The following is a 16,481-nucleotide window of genomic DNA, read 5'->3' as shown; positions in this document are numbered from 1 at the left end:
CCATACTGGCAGCTGCTAATCAGTGCCTTGTTATGCAGATGCTTACAAATGAGCACATCCATCATCTTCTCCTCTTCTTTCCAGGAACCCAAATCAGGTTTGGAAGAGACCTTGGGCTTGGGCTCTTGGGCTCTTGACCATGGGGCCAAGATGTGGCAGAGGGCGTGTGCACCTGGCCGGACTGTTGTTTAGGGGCAGAATCGAGGGCTGCCCCCACTGGAGCCCCTCCTGGTGCCATTTCCTATTTGGAGAAAACCCAGGCAGCAGGTTGAAACCCACCCCCATCTCACAGTCCCAGGAGAGCGGTGGCCCTTGAGGGCAAAGATGTCAGCAGTGGGATCATAGAACTGTAGAGGTGGAAGGGGTCGTGAGGGCCATTTAGTCCAGGCCCCTGCCTGCAATGCAGGAATTCCTGACAGGTGGTCACCCAATCTCTGGTTGAAAACCTCCATTTGAGTCTTGGGTCCTCCCCTCTGGAGAAGCAGAGAACAGGTTTTCTCCATCTTCCATGGGGCAGTTGAAGATGGCTCTCCAATCTCCTCTCAGTCTCCTCTTTTCCAGGCTAAACATACCCAGCTCCTTCAACCGTTCCTCATCTGGCGTGGTTTACAGACCACCATCTTGGTCGCCTTGGAAGGTAGTGGACTCTCCTTCCTTGGAGGTCTTTAAGCAAAGTTTGGGTGGCCCTCTGTCATGGATGCTTCAGTTGCGATTCCTCATTGTGGGGGGCTGGTCTGGATGACCCTCGGGGTCCCTTCCACCTCTACAATTCTATGAGTCTATGGGTCATGCCAAGAGGACTCTGTCACAGCTAAAAATTGGCCGCTGTTTCTTTAATACTAAAAGAACTAAGTCAGCTGATTGCGTTTGGTGTGTGTAGAAGCTGTCAGTTGTGGTTGGAGAAGATGACTTTTTAAGAATACAGTGGTACCTCGGGTTACATACACTTCAGGTTACAGACGCTTCAGGTTACAGACGCTTCAGGTTACAGACTCTGCTAACCCAGAAATAGTACCTCGGGTTAAGAACTTTGCTTCAGGATGAGAACAGAAATCGTGCTCTGGCAGTGCGGCAGCAGCAGGAGGCCCCATTAGCTAAAGTGGTGCTTCAGGTTAAGAACAGTTTCAGGTTAAGAACGGACCTCCGGAATTAATTAAGTACTTAACCCGAGGTACCACTGTAAAGCGGCAATACTCTGCAAGAATACTCTTTCTCAAAGACTCTTTTGTGCCAACTAAAGTCTGAGGACCAGGCAAAGGCGTAAAAAGGAGGTCAGAACCTTTTCTTTTTCAAACTCTGACAGGTTATGGGCCCCTCCCCGTCCCACGATCCCCACGGCCCCCTCCTGCTGCTCTCTGTGCTGGTGGATGACAGGAGGCCAAGGCAAGGGTTGGCCATCCTTGCAGCAGTTTTTCTTTCTCCACAACTGGGGGGCGGGGGGGGGGACAGGCTCTGGGCTGCAAGGAGAGGTGACAGGCAGAAGACATTCATTAGCCTGGATGCTACATGACTCTTCCAGCTCCTTTTAATGGACTTCAAAGATGGAGATAGATTTCTTTGACAGCTACAAGAACTGGATTTAAGATGCTGGCAGGAAACAGACGCAGCCTCAACGCTGCCAGGAGTCCTGACACCCCCTCAAGGAGCCGGGGGGGGGGGGGCAGGCAGGAAGCAAGCAAGCAAGCAAGGAAGAATGGCCACCACAGTCATGTATCAGCATTTAGGAAACGAAGCAGAGGCTGACTCCACCAGCAGAGGACGTTGTTTTCTGCCCCCTGGAGACCCACCTGGCCTGGTGGGGGGCTTGCAGGAGGGGGGGGACTGGACCACAGACACCAAATGGGCCTGCTTGGTGGGTTTCTTGAATTGTACAACCCTCCCTTCTTCCCCAAGGAGCTCAGAGAGGCCAGCTTTACACTGGACACAGAGATGGTTGGGCCAACCATCATCTGACCACCCCCAGTGGAGAAGAGGAATTCCGGTGGGAGGGAGTTCCTCAGCTCACCTCTGTGCTGTGTAAGCAAGTCCTTTCTTTTCTCCATCTTGAATCTTCCAACATTCCCCTTGATTGGATGTCTCCTGGGGGGAGTGGCACTGAATTTGCCCGCAAGGATCCAGCAATAGCATTTCCCAAGAAGCAGGGAGCGGGCAAGAAACCAGGAGGAGGAGAAGGAGAAGCTCTCAGTCCCTCCCTCCCTCAGCCGGAAGGGGCACAGGGCAGCCTGGCATGGGAGAGGGGGCCTCCGCAGGGGGCCTCGTGCCAGGCCGCCTCTGCCCCTGCATGAACTATGGTCTGACCAGCATTTGGGGAACTGACCCCACTTGGTGTGTGTCTGTGTTGGAGAGACACCTCCTCATTCTTTTTACCTGCCTCAGGTAAACATTTCTCTGAATGGTAACTGTGAGAATGATCAGGAGCGTAGACCCAGAGAGTAAATCCTATTGAGCTCAAAGGAGCTTAGTAAAGGTAAAGGGACCCCTGAACATTAGGTCCGGTCGTGACCGACTCTGGGGTTGCGGCGCTCATCTCGCTTTATTGGCCAAGGAAGCCGGCGTACAGCTTCCAGGTCATGTGGCCAGCATGACTGAGCCGCTTCTGGCGAACCAGAGCAGTGCACGGAAACGCCGTTTACCTTCCTGCCAGAACGGTGCCTATTTATCTACTTGCACTTTGACGTGCTTTCGAACTGCTAGGTTGGCAGGAGCAGGAGCAGGGACCGAGCAATGGGAGCTCACCCCTTCTGAGTAAAAATGCTTTGGATTGCAGTGCAAGGCTGCCCAGTCTTGACACAGTTACCTGGGAGTAAGTTCCATTGAATACCGTGGGAGTTACTTCTCAGTAGACCGTGTAAGGCTCCCTTTACAATAAAGCAATAAATGAATAAAGGAAGAATTGCAATGAAAGACTTTAGAATGGATGAGTGACCTTTTCCTTCTTCGTATCCCAGCTTTGCCATTTCTTTCACTTGGTGCAGGGATTTTATTTCCAGTACGAACAGAATTGGGTTTTTGCACCTGCACCCCTTCTAATTATTCTCCGAGACGTGGAGGGAAGGAAAAAGGGACCCAGGGCTTTCTGGGATCCAATCCTAAACTAGGATGGCTTCTGTAATTCCAGGATTGTCCCTGGAAAATCGGGACACTTGCCAGTTTTGTGGGCATGCTGGAAATGTGCCCCCCCTTTCCAAAAGCGTAACTGGGGAGCAGGTGGGGAGTGTTTTCATTTCCTTCTTCTGGTGCTGAGAGGCTCCAGCAATGAGGGCTCGGGGGGGGGGAAGCTGAGGCTGCCGGAGGCCCCACCAAGGCCGTTTCCATGCCACCCCCTCCTACCCCCCTCCGCTCACAGCTCAGAAAAGACACAGGAGATGAGCATCGCCCCAGAATGAATGATTCAACAGCCGCTGGCATATTTAAGTGGGGAAAGTGATGATGCCTGGGGGTGGGGGAGGCAAGGGAAGGAAAGAGCAAAAATCCCACATCCCCAGGTATTTCTCTCTCTCACCCCCCCCCCCGGCAAAATCCAGGGACTGAGACCAGCCTGCCACTTTCTCCGCCGCGCTGAAAGCAGGAAGGAGACACGAGACAGATCACGCTGGAGAACCTTTATTTTCCGACAGACACAAACCATGAAAAAGACCCCTGACCCCCACTAAAAGGGGGGTCTGGCACAAACAGAAGCAGGGGGTGTGCAGCGAGAAGGGGAACAGGGAAAGAGACCCCAGGCCCCACTGCGGGGAGCAGCCTCAGGGGATGTGCAGAGTGGCAGGGTCTGCCTCACGAGAGGGGTGGCCTCCTTGCCAGCGGGCAAGCCAGGTCCCACGGCCAGCACAGGTGGCTTCCTGTGGGTGGGATGGCGGGGCGGGGGGCGAGGGGCCCAGCAGTTTGTTTTCCACCTTCAGCAGCCAAACATCTTGGCTCAGGTGGAGGGGTGGGGGTCTCCTGAGAAGCCCCTGCCTGGCTCTCTAGGGGGTGGCCGTGGTGACGCAGGGACTACTGAGGAGAGGCTGCTCCCTTCCGGAATGGCCTGCCACGCCTGCACCCGAGGCCACTGATTTGGGGAGTGGGTTTCCATGTCCGCCCGCCCTCAGAGCAGCCCTGCTTCCCACATAAAAAACATCCACATAAAAAACCCCGAAATCAACAAGACGACAAACAAGCCAACCAAACCCAAGGTGTCCAGGAGGGAAAGGGAGCAGAAGGGCCTTTGAAGCAGAGCAGGTGTCCTTTCTGAGGATGGGGAAACTCCATATTCAGCAGGGAGAAAGTCTGGGGCAGAGGCTGCTTTCGGTGGGGGACGAGGGGGAACTAAAGGAGATATGGGGGTGAAGTGGGGTGCATTTTCAAGATTAAGCTAAGGTGTGAATGGGCCCCACCTGCATTGTCTCAGGAATAGCAGAACTGTAGATTGGGAAGGGGTCCCCGGGTCATCTAGTCCAACCCGCTGCAATGCAGGAAGAGCTCAGCTCCTCTTTATGCCCCTCTTGCTTTAGTCCCCCCTGCAACCCCCCCAGGCAGTTTCTGACTTACCTTACCAAGGTAAGGGGGAGCCAGGGAGGAAAGGTTTGGGGTGCCAGAGACACAGCCAAGGGGAGGGCGGTGAAGCCTCCTGGGGGAGGGCGTGCGAGGGAGTGGGAGGGGAGGGTCTCGGGATGTGGGGCAGCCCCCCCCCGGAGCTGTCCGGCAGGGTCAAGGGGGCCCGGCGCTGCTGACGGTGGTGTAGCTGAACTTGGAGAGGGAGGCCCCTGTGGTCGTGAGCTCGTCCTCGGGGGGCCGGGGGCGCCTCCGGGAGCAGGGGGTCGCCCGGCCGCAGGAGCAGGTGGCGGCAAAGGCCTTGCGAAAGCGTTTGTTCATGAAGCAGTAGACGAAGGGGTTGACGCAGGCGGAGGCGAAGCAGAGCAGCTGGATGAAGGAGATGGGGGTCCCCGAGAGGGCGCGGTGGGCGGCCTGGGGGTCAAAGGCCCGCCAGGTGTTGACGGCGTAGAGGGGCAGCCAGCAGACGAAGAAGAGCACCACAATGGCCACCAGCATGCGCACCACCCGCTGCTTGGCCAGCAGCTTCGCCCGGGAGGTGTTGACGCGAGCCGCCTCCTGCTGGGCCCCGTCCTCGGGGGTCAGGACCGACAGCTCCACCGCGCCCCCCGCCGGCCGGGACACCTGGACGTAGCAGCCGTCGCCCTCCTCCGCGCAGGGCGGGAGGGGCTCCGCGGATCCCCCGTTCTGCTGGGCTGGGGGACACAAGGGGGAAGGGCGTGTGAGGAGGGCTCGGGAGAGCAGGGGACCCCCAGGGCCATCCAGTCCACCCTCTGCAGTGCAGGAGCAGAACATTCCGGGCCATAGCTGTCAATGTTTCCCTTTTTTAAAGGGAAATTCCCTTATTCCGAATAGGATTCCTCGAAAGAAAAGGGAAAAGTTGACAGCTATGTCCCGGGCAGATGACCATCTGACCTCTACTGGAAAACCTCCAGGAAGGGGAGTCCACCATCTTCCCAGAAAGTTTCTCCTGAGTTTTAGACAGAATCTCCTTTCTTGTGATTTGAATCGGTTGGTTCAGGTCCTCCCTTCCAGAGCAGGAGAAACCAAGCTTGCTCCACCTTTTATGAGACTTGAAAGGTGGTGGGCTCTCCTTCCTTGGAGGTTGGATGGTCGCTTTTCAGGAGTTCCTTGGCTCCGATTCCTGCTTCCTTGGGGGGTTGGACTAGATGACCCCTGGGTTCCCTTCCGAGTCCATGATCGTGACATTTCTAACACAGCGCCCGTCCTCAGGCAGAGCCAACAGGGTGCACAAGTAACATGAGGAACAAGCTTCAAAACGTAGCCCAATAAACAGCAAAATGGGTTTCTGAAGCATCAAAACTGCTGGTGACTCAGTTACACAAGTCCCTCTGGCCACGATCTGAAGGCTTGTACAGATGCAAAGGTCTTGCATGACACTTCAACAAAAAAAAATTGGGGGGGGGTATCCAGGCCTGTGCATCTTTACAAGCCCAGGGACCAGCTGCCCTACCTCCCCCCAGCTTCTGGCTTAGCTGATGAGCCCACCCCCAGTGACCCCCAGCCAACGCCCCCAGCTTTTCCTACCCCTGCCCCACACCAACCTTTGGCCTGCCGGGTGAGGTCCATCTCAAACTGAATGCCCCTGTAGAGCTCCCGGGAGATCAGTCCATAGGCCACGATCATCACCAGTCCTGGAATCAGGAAGAGAGTGACCAGCAGCAGGACGGACCTGGCCAGGAGGAAAGGGGAGATGGTTGCCCTTGAGAAAGGCCTCACTCTCCTCCCTGGATTTGCCAGACCCTCTTTCCAAAGCGCTCCCAGGTGCACAAGGTAAACTCACATCCACAAGTACATAAGCAGAACAGAGAGCAATACAGCAGCAATTGAGCCCCCCAGTCAGCCTTGGAGACCCTCTCAAGTCACGCCACAGGGAAGCCCTCTGCAAAACCAGCCTGGCAAGTATCTGTTGAGCTTGCCAAGCAGACCTGTCCAAAGGGCATCTTCTGGGCATGGATGGGGAACAGATTGAGGAGCCAAGGCATTCAGCATTCCCAAAGGACGTCTCAGACAGGCCAGGAAGGGCCATTGTCAGGTACTGTCATGCACCTTGATGGAGAGACTTGTAAACAGGTTGGAGAAACAGGACCTCTGAGCATGAGCTGATGTACACGGCCAACCCATTTTGCAATGTCTCTGACATTTTTGTGTGGGATGTGAAACACAAGAGCAGTCAAGTACAACCTTCCTAGAGTGAACATGTTTACACATGGGGAGGAATGTCCAGTCAGCAGGTCAACTTTCTGTTTCCTTCTGGGCTGGGACAGATTTCCTCTGCATGCGACTAGAGGTGGGCGTGGCCTCACCTGTGCAGGTAATGACAAAAGCACAGGGCAGGGCAGCCATCTCTCTCTGTGACTACATACATTAAAGAAGCAACATCTGCTTAGCCAAAGATGCTCTCTTGGCCTCCAGCCAAGAGAGGACAAAGGGACTGTCTCCTTATGAGATAGTTTCCAGGTATATGTTACTTTTCTAAGCTAAATCTGCCTTCTGGGATCCGATTGTGAACAGAATGATGTGTGAGTAAACCTTTATATACTTTTATAGAAGACTGTGTTGTGTCTTATCTTTTATGAGGGAATAAGGGGAAAATACCAGAATGGTTATTATAGAGGCTTTAGAGAGCCTGAGCAAACGCATCCGCTGCAAGTTTAAAAAAGGGGAATGTTACTCTGTTAAATTGTGAACTTGTTTACACAAGTTGGAAAGGGTATAACCAGACATTATCTCCTCTCCTGCATCCCTGAACATTCCCACATTCTGATGCGGTCTTTCTGCGATGGGCACAAAACACTTTCCCTCCCACTGGAATACGTGGCCGTTCAATGAAGCTGAGTGTCGGATGATTCAGGATAGAGAAAATTAAACCTGTCCTCATGCAGCACAGAGTTAAACTGCTCCTGGATTCCAGTTGCTCAGATCCTGCTTCCCACAGACAATTGTTCCGCCACGGCAAAAACAGGATGTTGGACTGCGTTGGCCACTGGGATCTAACAGGCTCTTACATTCTTAAAGAGAGCCCAAAGGGTGGAAAGGGCGGAAAGCCACCACTCTGACCGCCTCTGATCTGTGGGTCTTTGCCTTTTTCTGTACAAAATGGCTTTTTTTAATTAAAAAAGGGCTGTGAGTCAGCAAGTCAAGAGATGGTACTTAGAGTCTGATTGATGGGCCCATCGACATTCTGCCCAGGGCTGCCCTCTCGGGCCTGGTTTACTCATTAAACTTGGCTCCTGTGCGGAGGAGCTAAAAGGAGGAGCCATGCTTTTAATGCCGTTCGACACGTGTCCTTGTGGCCAGCAAATTTTCTGGGGAGGCTTCCAGACCTCCCGGAAAGCGTTCCCTTCCTGACTGCAACTTGAAGAAAGGATCCCTTGTCAAGCAAGGTGCAGAGGCTTCAGCCCAGAAAGCAGACAGGCGCTCTGGGGCAAAACTTGGGCTCATGACAACTCAGACTGCCCTGATACATCCATGCTACACCTCTTCCCATATGAACCTTCCCGGACCCTGAGATCATCTTCTGAGGCCCTTCTTCATGTGCCTCCTCCCCGAGAGGTGTGGAGGGTGGCAACAGGAGAACGGGGCCTTCTCTGCAGTGGCTCCCTGTCTGTGGAATGTTCTCCCCAGGGAAGTTTGCCTGACACATTCATTATACACCTTTAGGCAAAAAAGTTCCTTTTTAACCAGGCCTTTGGCTAATCTTATTGACATCCAACACCCTTTTAGAATGTGGTTCTTTTTGGGGGGTGGGGCGTTATTGCTTTTGGTTTGATTTTATATGTTGTGGTCTTGTTGTGAACTGCCCCGAGACCTCTGGGTATAGGGCGGTGTATAAGTTGAATTAATAATAATAATAATAATAAATAATAATACACCCGCCAAGTTTCCCTCTTGCACATTGCAAGATGTTTGGTGTGGGGGGCTGGGCAAATGCTGCCGTCCCTTTGAGCAAGGACTTTGTGCCTGTCTCTGCCCCCCCGCTTCTCCCGTGGGTGATCCCCCCATGGCTTCCTGGGGGCTTCCCCCAAATCTTTAAACCAGTGGCACAAAGGAGTTGTGCCTTCAGCGCCCCACTTTCCCTCTCAAGCCGCTGGGGCTGCAGCCTGAGCAGAATGAGGCCTCAGGGGCCCCAATCCTGCCATGTCTTTCTTCACGCTGCTGCAACTGCTCTGGTGAGAGATCAGCATTTGCTGCTTGGGGGGGAGGGGAGCAGCCAGCACTTCTGATGACTGGATCTGTGCAAGGGGATAGGTGCAGGGTTTTTGTTTGGGGGGGGGGTGCATCCAGGAACAATTTATATATTTCACTTTTTTACTTATATCCCACTTCAGCTTCATGGCTGAGTTGGGCTCTGAACCCTGGTCCCTTCTAGGTCTAACCACTACACCACACTGCCTCTTAGGAGGCCTGTCACGCTTGGGGACCGTCCGCTCTGTGGGACATGGTGTCCTGCACACCGAGAGAAAACCCTGCCCTCCCCAACACTTGAACACATGGGCATCCCATGCGCTGAATGTGGGGAGATCCAGGACGGGTAAAAGAAAGTCCTTCTGCATGCAGCGCAGTGTTAGTCTGTGGAACTCCCTCCCTCATGAGGCAGCCATGATGGCTCTGGAGAAATAAATTCACGGAGGGGGAGAGCGCTATCAATGGCTCCTAGCCATGCTTCTGAACACCAGTTTCTGGAAACCTCAGGAGAGGAGAGTCCTCTTGGGCCCAGATCCTGCTTGTGGGTTTTCCCATTGAGGATCTGGTTGGCCCCTGTGAGAAGAGGACACTGGGCCAGACGGGTCCTCTTTGGCCTGATCCAGCAACCCGGGTTCTCCTTGGGTCCTCCTGGAGCCCCCAGTCCCAGTGGCAGTCTATCTTGCTCCCTAGGGGCATTTGGCCACTGGGAGGACTGGCTGCTGGGCCTGATCCGGCCGGGCTCTCCTCCTGCTCCCTCGCGCCAGGGCCCAGCGCTCTTCCCCCCACCGACCGCTCCTCACCAGGCCTGCTTGACGTTGCTTCCGGGCCAATTGTGGGTGCACTGGGTGATGTGGGGCTCTCCGGGCTGCGTGGTGGTGGTGGTGTAGATGGGGTAGGGCAGCATCAGGAGGGCCGAGATCAGCCAGGTGGCGGCGATGACGCGGTAGGCGTGGGAGCGGGTCTGCCAGACGCGCGACTGGAGCGGGTTGCAGATGGCGTTGTAGCGCTCGATGGCGATGGCGACGAGGCTGAAGGTGGAGACGCTGACCGCCATCCCTGGGGGGGGGGGGTGGACAGAGGAAGAGGGTCAAGGAGTCCCGTCTCAGACCCAGGGCACCCCCTTCCCCTGCGTTGGGCTGAAGGGTGCCCCCTCGGTGCCCCCCGGCTCACCCATGAGGTAGGCGACGGCCTTGCAGACGACCTTGCCAAAGACGAAGGTGCCCATCAGGCTGGGGATGAAGCTGAAGGGCAGGCAGAAGACGGCCACCATGAGGTCGCTGAGCGCCAGCGAGAGCAGGAAGGAGTTGGTGACGGTGCGCAGGCGCTTGTTCGCCACCAGCACCCAGATCACCAGCACGTTGCCAAAGACGCTCAGCAAGAAGATCACCGAGTAGAGAAAGATCCGCACGGTCAGGTCCAGGTCTGCTGCCGAGGGAGAATAATAATAATAATAATAATAATAATAATAATAATAATAATTTATCATTTATACCCTGCCCATCTGGCTGGGCTTCCCCAGCCACTCTGGGCGGCTTCCAACAAAATATTAAAATACAGTAATGTAGTTTAAATGATGTCATGAAGAGAGCAGGGGGAGAGGCCAGGGTGAGCCCTCCTGCCCAAAATGAGGGGGGTGGAAGCAAAGCTGGCCGGCCGGCCTGGCCCCAGAGAGGCCAGTCAGGAGCTATGGGGCTTATGCTACCCCCAGGGATTCTGTGGCTGTGTTTTCTGCATTGTTGGGGGTGGACTCGATGACCCCTGGGGGTCCCTTCTAACTCTACAGTTCTAGGGTGCTTGCAGCTTCTCTGTGCTGGAGCCTGGGGGGGCTCTTTAGCGATGAGCTTCCTTGGGGAGTATTATAATAATAATACTTCCACCCCCCCATCTGACTGGGTCGCACCAGCCATTCTGGGCAGCTTCCAACAGGTATAAAAGCATAATAAAACATCAAATTTCCCAAAACAGGGCTGCCTTCAGATGTCTTCTAAAAGTCAGATAGTTGTTTAGTTCCTTGACATCTGGTGGGACGGCGTTCCACAGGGCGGGAGCCGCCACCAAGAAGGCCCTTTGCCTGGTTCCCTGTAACTTCACTTCCCGCAGTGAGGGAACCAGCAGAAGACCCTCAGAGGAGGACCTCCGTGTCTGGGCAATAGCTGTCAACATTTCCCTTTTCTTGCACGGAATCCTATTTGGAATAAGGGAATATCCCTTTAAAAAAGGGAAACATTGACAGCTATGGTCCAGGCTGAACGATGGGGGTGGAGATGCTCCACCAGGTCTACTGGGAGGAGGCTGTTTAGGGCTTTCAAGGTCAGCGCCAACACTTTGAATTGTGCTCAGAAACGTACTGGGAGCCAATGCAGATCTCTCAGGACCAGTGTTATGTGGTCTTGGCGGCCAATCCCAGTCCCCAGTCTAGCTGCCGTGTTCTGGATTAATTGCAGTTTCCGAGTCACCTTCAAAGGTAGCCCCACGTAGAGCGCATTGCAGCAGTCCATCCTCCCTCCCTCCCAGACAGGGGTGGTTCTGGATCCGGTCTGCCCAACTCTCCATATCCTGCGTGTGCCACCCACCACCCTGGGGTGTTATTCCCCTTTCTCTTACCTGCCGCTGCCTGACCTTCTCTCAGCACCTGCTGGCAGCTCCCCTCGCCCCCCCTCGCCCCTGCCACTCCAATGCCAGCCTCCCTGCTCTGAGCCTCACCAGGCCCTGAAACCTGCGGAGGCTGACAGCTGGCCTCCCCTGGGAGTTTCCTGAGGGTGGCTTGTTTCAGAGACGGGCCTTGCCCACCCAAGACACCCACCCTTGTGCCACCCATCCCAGAGGACCCAGGCGTCCTGCTATCCTTGCCGGACGCCTCTCCAGGTGTTGCTTCCTCTGGTTTCTCCCAGGGAAGAGGCCGCTGTTTGCCAAGGTACCTTTCTGCTGATAAGGATGTGTCAGCCGGCCGTGACATGCAGAGATGGGAGCGGAAGGCAGGAGGGAGCAGGCAGTGCCAGCGCCAACACCCCCCCCCCCGAACAGGGGTTTGTGTGTGTGGAGAGCTGTGTGCACACCTACACAGAGACAATCCGGATCTTCCTTTCTCTATGCCCCTGCCAAGGACATGCCTTCCAGCTGACCCTCCCCCAGAGGGGGGAAGACCCCTGGGCATGACTGCCTGGCACTCCCCCCCTTGTGCCTCTGAGACCCAGACTCTCCGCCTCCCAAACCTCCTGTCTGAATTAACGCAGGAGGGGTTAGGATCACAGCTGTACCTCGGAAGTCGAATGGAATCCGTTACGGAAGTCCGTTCGACTTCTGAGACATTCAGAAACCAAGGAGCGGAAGACGCCCGGCTTCCAAAAATGTTCAAAAAAACCTGAACAATCACTTCCGGTTTTTGATTGTTCAGGAGTTGGAACGTTCGACTCCCAAGGCGTTCGGCAGCTGAGGTACCACTGTACTTTTGGTTATTATTTATTAAATTGGAGGCTCGCTTTATCTTGCCAAAGGCAACTCAAAGCGGCTTAGAAGCAAGCAAACAAACAAACAAACAGAAACCCTCCACAGAGATACGTTAAAATAAAACGAAGAACATGTTGAAATAATACCTTAAAGATACATTGAAAACACCATACCTGTTCTAAGAGGTCACAGAGAAACACAAGCCAGAGAGCCAGTTAAAGAGGAAAGTTTTTGCCCAGCATGAAAGCCATGAGATGATTGTGCCAGGTGAGCCTCCGCGCGGAGAGCCTTCCGCAAAGTGGGAGCTGCCTCTGAAAAGGCTGTACCAGGAGGGAGTCCCACTCTCTTTCGCAGAAGGGAGACTGAGGGTCATCTAGACTGACCCCCTGCAATGCAGGAATCTCAGCTAAAGCACACATGACAGGCGGCCGTCCAACCTCTGCTTCAAAACCTCCAAGTTCACCATCTCCAGAGGGAGACCACTCCACTGTCAAATCATAATAAGTAAATGACTCCCGATGTTTAGTCGGAATCTCATTTCTTGCCCTTTGAATCCACCAGTTTGGGTGTTACCCTCTGGAGCGGCAGAAAACAGCCTTGCTTCACCTTCCGACTAAACATTAGGAAGAACTTTCTGGGAGTCAGAACTATTTGACAGGGGGGCGGACTCCCTGCCTGAGAAGGGGGCAGATTCTCCTTCTGAAGCAGAGGTTATCATCACATGTCATTCTTGTTATCTGTTTATTGATACCCTGCCTTTCCCCCTGTTGGAATGCAAGGTGGCTGACAGATAAAATAAAAACAGCTAAAAATAGTCATTAAAACAATTTAAAACAAACATTAATAGAATAAACCTGTCTGTCTGTCTTATCTATCTAACTAGTGCTTTTTTCTTTAAAAAATTGTTTAGGGGGTACTCTCATTTTGTTTTCCTTTTATCTCCCTACTTTATAAAGGAAAACAAAATGAGAGTACCCCCTCAACAATTTTTTAAATCAAAAAGCACTAGATAGAAAGATAGACAGACAGACCGACAGACCGACTGGTTGGTCACGAAGAGTCGGACACGACAAAACGACTAAACAACAACTCTCCTTTTCCTACTCATATTGAAATCCTGCCCCTCAATGAGGCCAAACTTAGATTCACCAAATGTTTTGGGGTATGCGTCCCCCCAGAAAAAAGCACTCTATCTATCTATCTATCTATCTATCTATCTATCTATCTATCATCTCTCTCTCTCAGCTATTTTAAGACATGCAATTGTAATGAAACTGCAGGGTCCCAACCCTTTCATTAAAAGGTCTTCAGCTACCAGGGAAGGACAACCAGGAGGGAGCCAGTCTAGCTTCCCAAGAGAAGGCGTTCCACTGGGTGGCCTCTGTCCCGGATGCTTCAGCTGAGATTCCTGAATTGCTGGGGTTGGACTAGAGGACCCTTGGGGTCCCTTCCAATTCTACCATTCCAGGACAGCCCTTCCGATATTGGAAGATGGCTATCCCGTCTCCTCTCGGTCTCCAAGCCCAGCTCCCTCCACGGTTCCTCCCGCGCCTCATCCTGCTCTCTCTCCTTCGCACACCTTCCCTGCCGGACTCGAGGGGCCCCTGGCACTGTGCTCATGCTCTTACCCGCAGGAGAGAAGCCAAGCCCCCCCCCGAAAGCCACGCAGAGAAGAGAAGCCAGGAGTCCAACCCGGAGGGACACGGCAGCACCCAGGCCACAAAAGAACTCTGTGCATGCTCCGAAGTCCTCCAAGGACCGGAGGGAATGACTGAGATGGACTGCCGGAGGGCGTGTCAGGACCTGCAAAGGGCAGAAAGGGAGGCTGGAGGACCCGATCCAGGGACGTGGAGGCGACACCACGTGGAGACGAGGGGGTCTCCCCGCTGCCTCAAACACGGGCTTGGGCTGGGGAGGCTCCAAATAGTTGGGTTGGGGGTTTCACCAGAAAACAGGGGTCTATCAAAAGACACCCCCTATTTTCTGGCGACAGGGGTCTCCTCTAGGATGCTGAGGGAGAAAGTCCATTATCCTCCCCAGCGCCGTTGGGGCTGTGTGGAATCACGGGTGGGGGGCGCTTCAGACTTCCCACGCGAGAAGCGCGAGGGGGTCCCCGGAGGAACGTGTTGGTTGTGTGTGTTGCATGTCCCCTTTGGGGGTGTCCCAGGCAAAAAGGGAGACGGTGATGGGGGCTCCCACCCTCTCCTTTAGGGACATCTTGCGGGGTGGGCGCGGGAGTTCCGCGGCCGAGATGCGCGTGCGTGCGCGCGTGGCGGGTGGATTCCGGCATTAGGCTCGCCGGTACTGCAGAGAAGGTGGAATTTTTTTGGGGGGGGGCTGTCCCGGTTCCCCGATGCCTTGGGCGGGGTCCCCTTCCTGCTCACCTCGGGCTCCGCGCGGGGGTCTCCGCGAAGCGTCGCAGCCTCCGCCGGTCCCGTTCCAGACGCCGCCGGCCGAGCCGTTCCCGGTCCGGCCGCAGAGCAGCGACTCGTTGAAGGGGCGCGGAGCCTCCATCCCTGGCGGGTCCTCCGCGCCGGGCGCTCAGCGGCGTGGCGTCGCGGGCAGCAGCCCAGGCAGACTGACGCCCCCTCCTCGCACGCCGCCGCCGCCGCCTCTGCCTCCTCCCCCTTCGCTCGCCGCCGCCGCCGCCTCTGCAGCCGCCCGGCTCAAGGCTGCTGCCACCCCGAGCCCGACACCCAGCGCCGCCGGCCCAGCAGCGCCCCCTGACGGCGGACGGGGCCCTCGCTGGCTGCGCCCGGGAGCTGCGGTCCGCGGCGCAGGCGGGGCGCTCTGCACATGCCCCGGCGGCGGGGGCGGAACGCAGGCCAATCACAGGATGGCAGAGTGGGAAGGGAACCCAGGGGTCATCTAGCCAGCCCCCTGCCAGGCAAGGAAGGAGGGCCGCTCTGGAACAGCTTGGCGGCGCCGAGCCTCACCCTTGAGCATGGACACTTTTCCGGGGTGGCGAGGCGCTTTCCACACGAGAGCCGCACCCCGTGCCCCAGGGCATGTGCAGAGTGCCTTTATCCCCAGGCTCCCTGGTCTTTTGGGGAAGAAGGTCGGCCGGCCGGCGCTCAGACTCCAGCCAGCCAGGCGCGGTGCGGGGGCATCAAGAGCCCCCACCCCACCCCTGCGCGGGCCAGAGCTCGACCTGCTGGCCCTCGGGCTCCTCGAGTGGGCGGGGGGTGGCGTCTCCCGGCAGCAGCCCCGAGCCGGAGAGCCGAGGCCGTGTTTGCTGCGGGAGGGGCGGAGGCACCTGACCGCCCCCCCCTCCCCGCTGTTGACACAGGTGGTTGTTTACCTGGCCGAACGGCAGTCAGGTAAGTGCTGCCTGCGGTCCGAGCGGGGGAGGGAGCCTGGGAGCCGCAGAGGGGGGCTGCTCCTCCCTCGAAGCCTCCCCAGGTGGCCCCCCGTGGCACATCGCCTCCCCTTGACCGCCCCCCACCCACGATCCGAGAGGGGAGAATTTTGAGAACTGCAGCTTCTCTCGTTCCTCCTGGTCCCCAGTTCCGCTCTCCCTCAGGTCAACCTCCCTCGCCGGGTTGTTGTGGGAAATAAATGAGGAGCGGGAGAAGCCCCTTGTTGCGCCCCCTTGAGCTCCTGGGAGGAAAAAGGTTGGCACTGAACGCAATAAATAGAGCCACAATTCTCTGCTCCTTGCGGGGGGGGGGGGTTCCCTCTCTGTCTCTTTGCGGGGGAGGCGCTGGCTTTCATTTGGCAAAGCAAGGTTTTCAGGGCGGCGGAATGGGGATCTGGGCTTGCAGACCAAGCAGCCGGACGTGGAGGGACTGCTGAGCGGGGAGATGGGAGACTCCTGGAATAGCAATAAAGGACGGCAGGTTCTCCTCCGATGCCCTGGGGGGCTCTGCGCCTGCTTGGCCTGCGGCTGTTCACACTTTCCCTTTCTTGGCTTCCCCTTGAAGCTGCCTTTTGATGTCTCTCTCTGAGTTTTGGAGAGAGGGATGAAGGGAGATCTGCGGGGGGGGGGGGGGAGGAGGTGATCTCCTCCTCCTCTGTGCAGAGGGTGGCGGCTGCCACTAGGAAAAGGGGGTCAGTGAAGGCTGAAGATGCAGCCCTGCTGGCAGGGGCTGGCAGGACGCTACACGGGAAGAGGGGCTGGAGTCTGGCTTGAAAGAGGGGGGCAGTGATCTGTGGGGAACTGGGCCAGTCGGGAGGCAAGAGGCGGAGGCAAGGGATGCTTCAGAGCTGAAGGAAGAGGAGGATGAGGCAGGCCAGGGAAGGGCCAGGGGCTTCCCCACCTTCTCCTGCCCCTCCGTCTCCCAGAACCAGGAGGG

The 16,481-nt window shown here is 56.0% G+C and overlaps 2 protein-coding genes across 3 annotated transcripts in view; both read right to left on the bottom strand.

Moving 5' to 3' along the window:
* TIMM10B (translocase of inner mitochondrial membrane 10B) overlaps positions 1 to 16,481 on the bottom strand; it is a 270,934-nt gene that overhangs the window by 187,489 nt on the left and 66,964 nt on the right. The gene's annotated exons all lie outside the window — the stretch shown is intronic.
* On the bottom strand, positions 3,594 to 14,753 carry CCKBR (cholecystokinin B receptor). Of its 2 annotated transcripts, none has more exons than XM_083611864.1 (5): positions 14,571 to 14,753; positions 9,910 to 10,164; positions 9,540 to 9,795; positions 6,096 to 6,223; positions 3,594 to 5,225 (listed from the first exon to the last, which is right to left on the bottom strand). In XM_083611864.1, exons 1-5 carry the CDS (start codon positions 14,698 to 14,700, stop codon positions 4,687 to 4,689), a joined length of 1,308 nt encoding a protein of 435 aa, XP_083467990.1. In that variant the 5' UTR covers positions 14,701 to 14,753; the 3' UTR covers positions 3,594 to 4,686. The 2 variants fall into 2 exon arrangements, with proteins under 2 accessions (XP_083467990.1, XP_083467991.1); XM_083611865.1 differs by having other exon boundaries at positions 9,910 to 10,161.

Source organism: Podarcis filfolensis, assembly GCF_964270895.1.
Source record: "Podarcis filfolensis genome assembly, chromosome: 4".
NCBI lineage: Eukaryota > Metazoa > Chordata > Lepidosauria > Squamata > Lacertidae > Podarcis > Podarcis filfolensis.
Note: the sequence above shows the minus strand (reverse complement) of the source record. Positions and strands in the feature narration are given on the sequence as shown.

Excerpts from the sequence above, each read along its gene's own strand:
- CCKBR (XM_083611864.1), bottom strand. The coding sequence starts at position 14,700 with ATGGAGGCTCCGCGCCCCTTCAACGAGTCGCTGCTCTGCGGCCGGACC. Across the intron at positions 9,796-9,909 it reads GGCCGTCGCCTACCTCATGG|GGATGGCGGTCAGCGTCTCC; the intron begins GTGAGCCGGGGG and ends CCCCCCCCCCAG. Across the intron at positions 5,226-6,095 it reads CCTCACCCGGCAGGCCAAAG|CCCAGCAGAACGGGGGATCC; the intron begins GTTGGTGTGGGG and ends TGTGTCCCCCAG.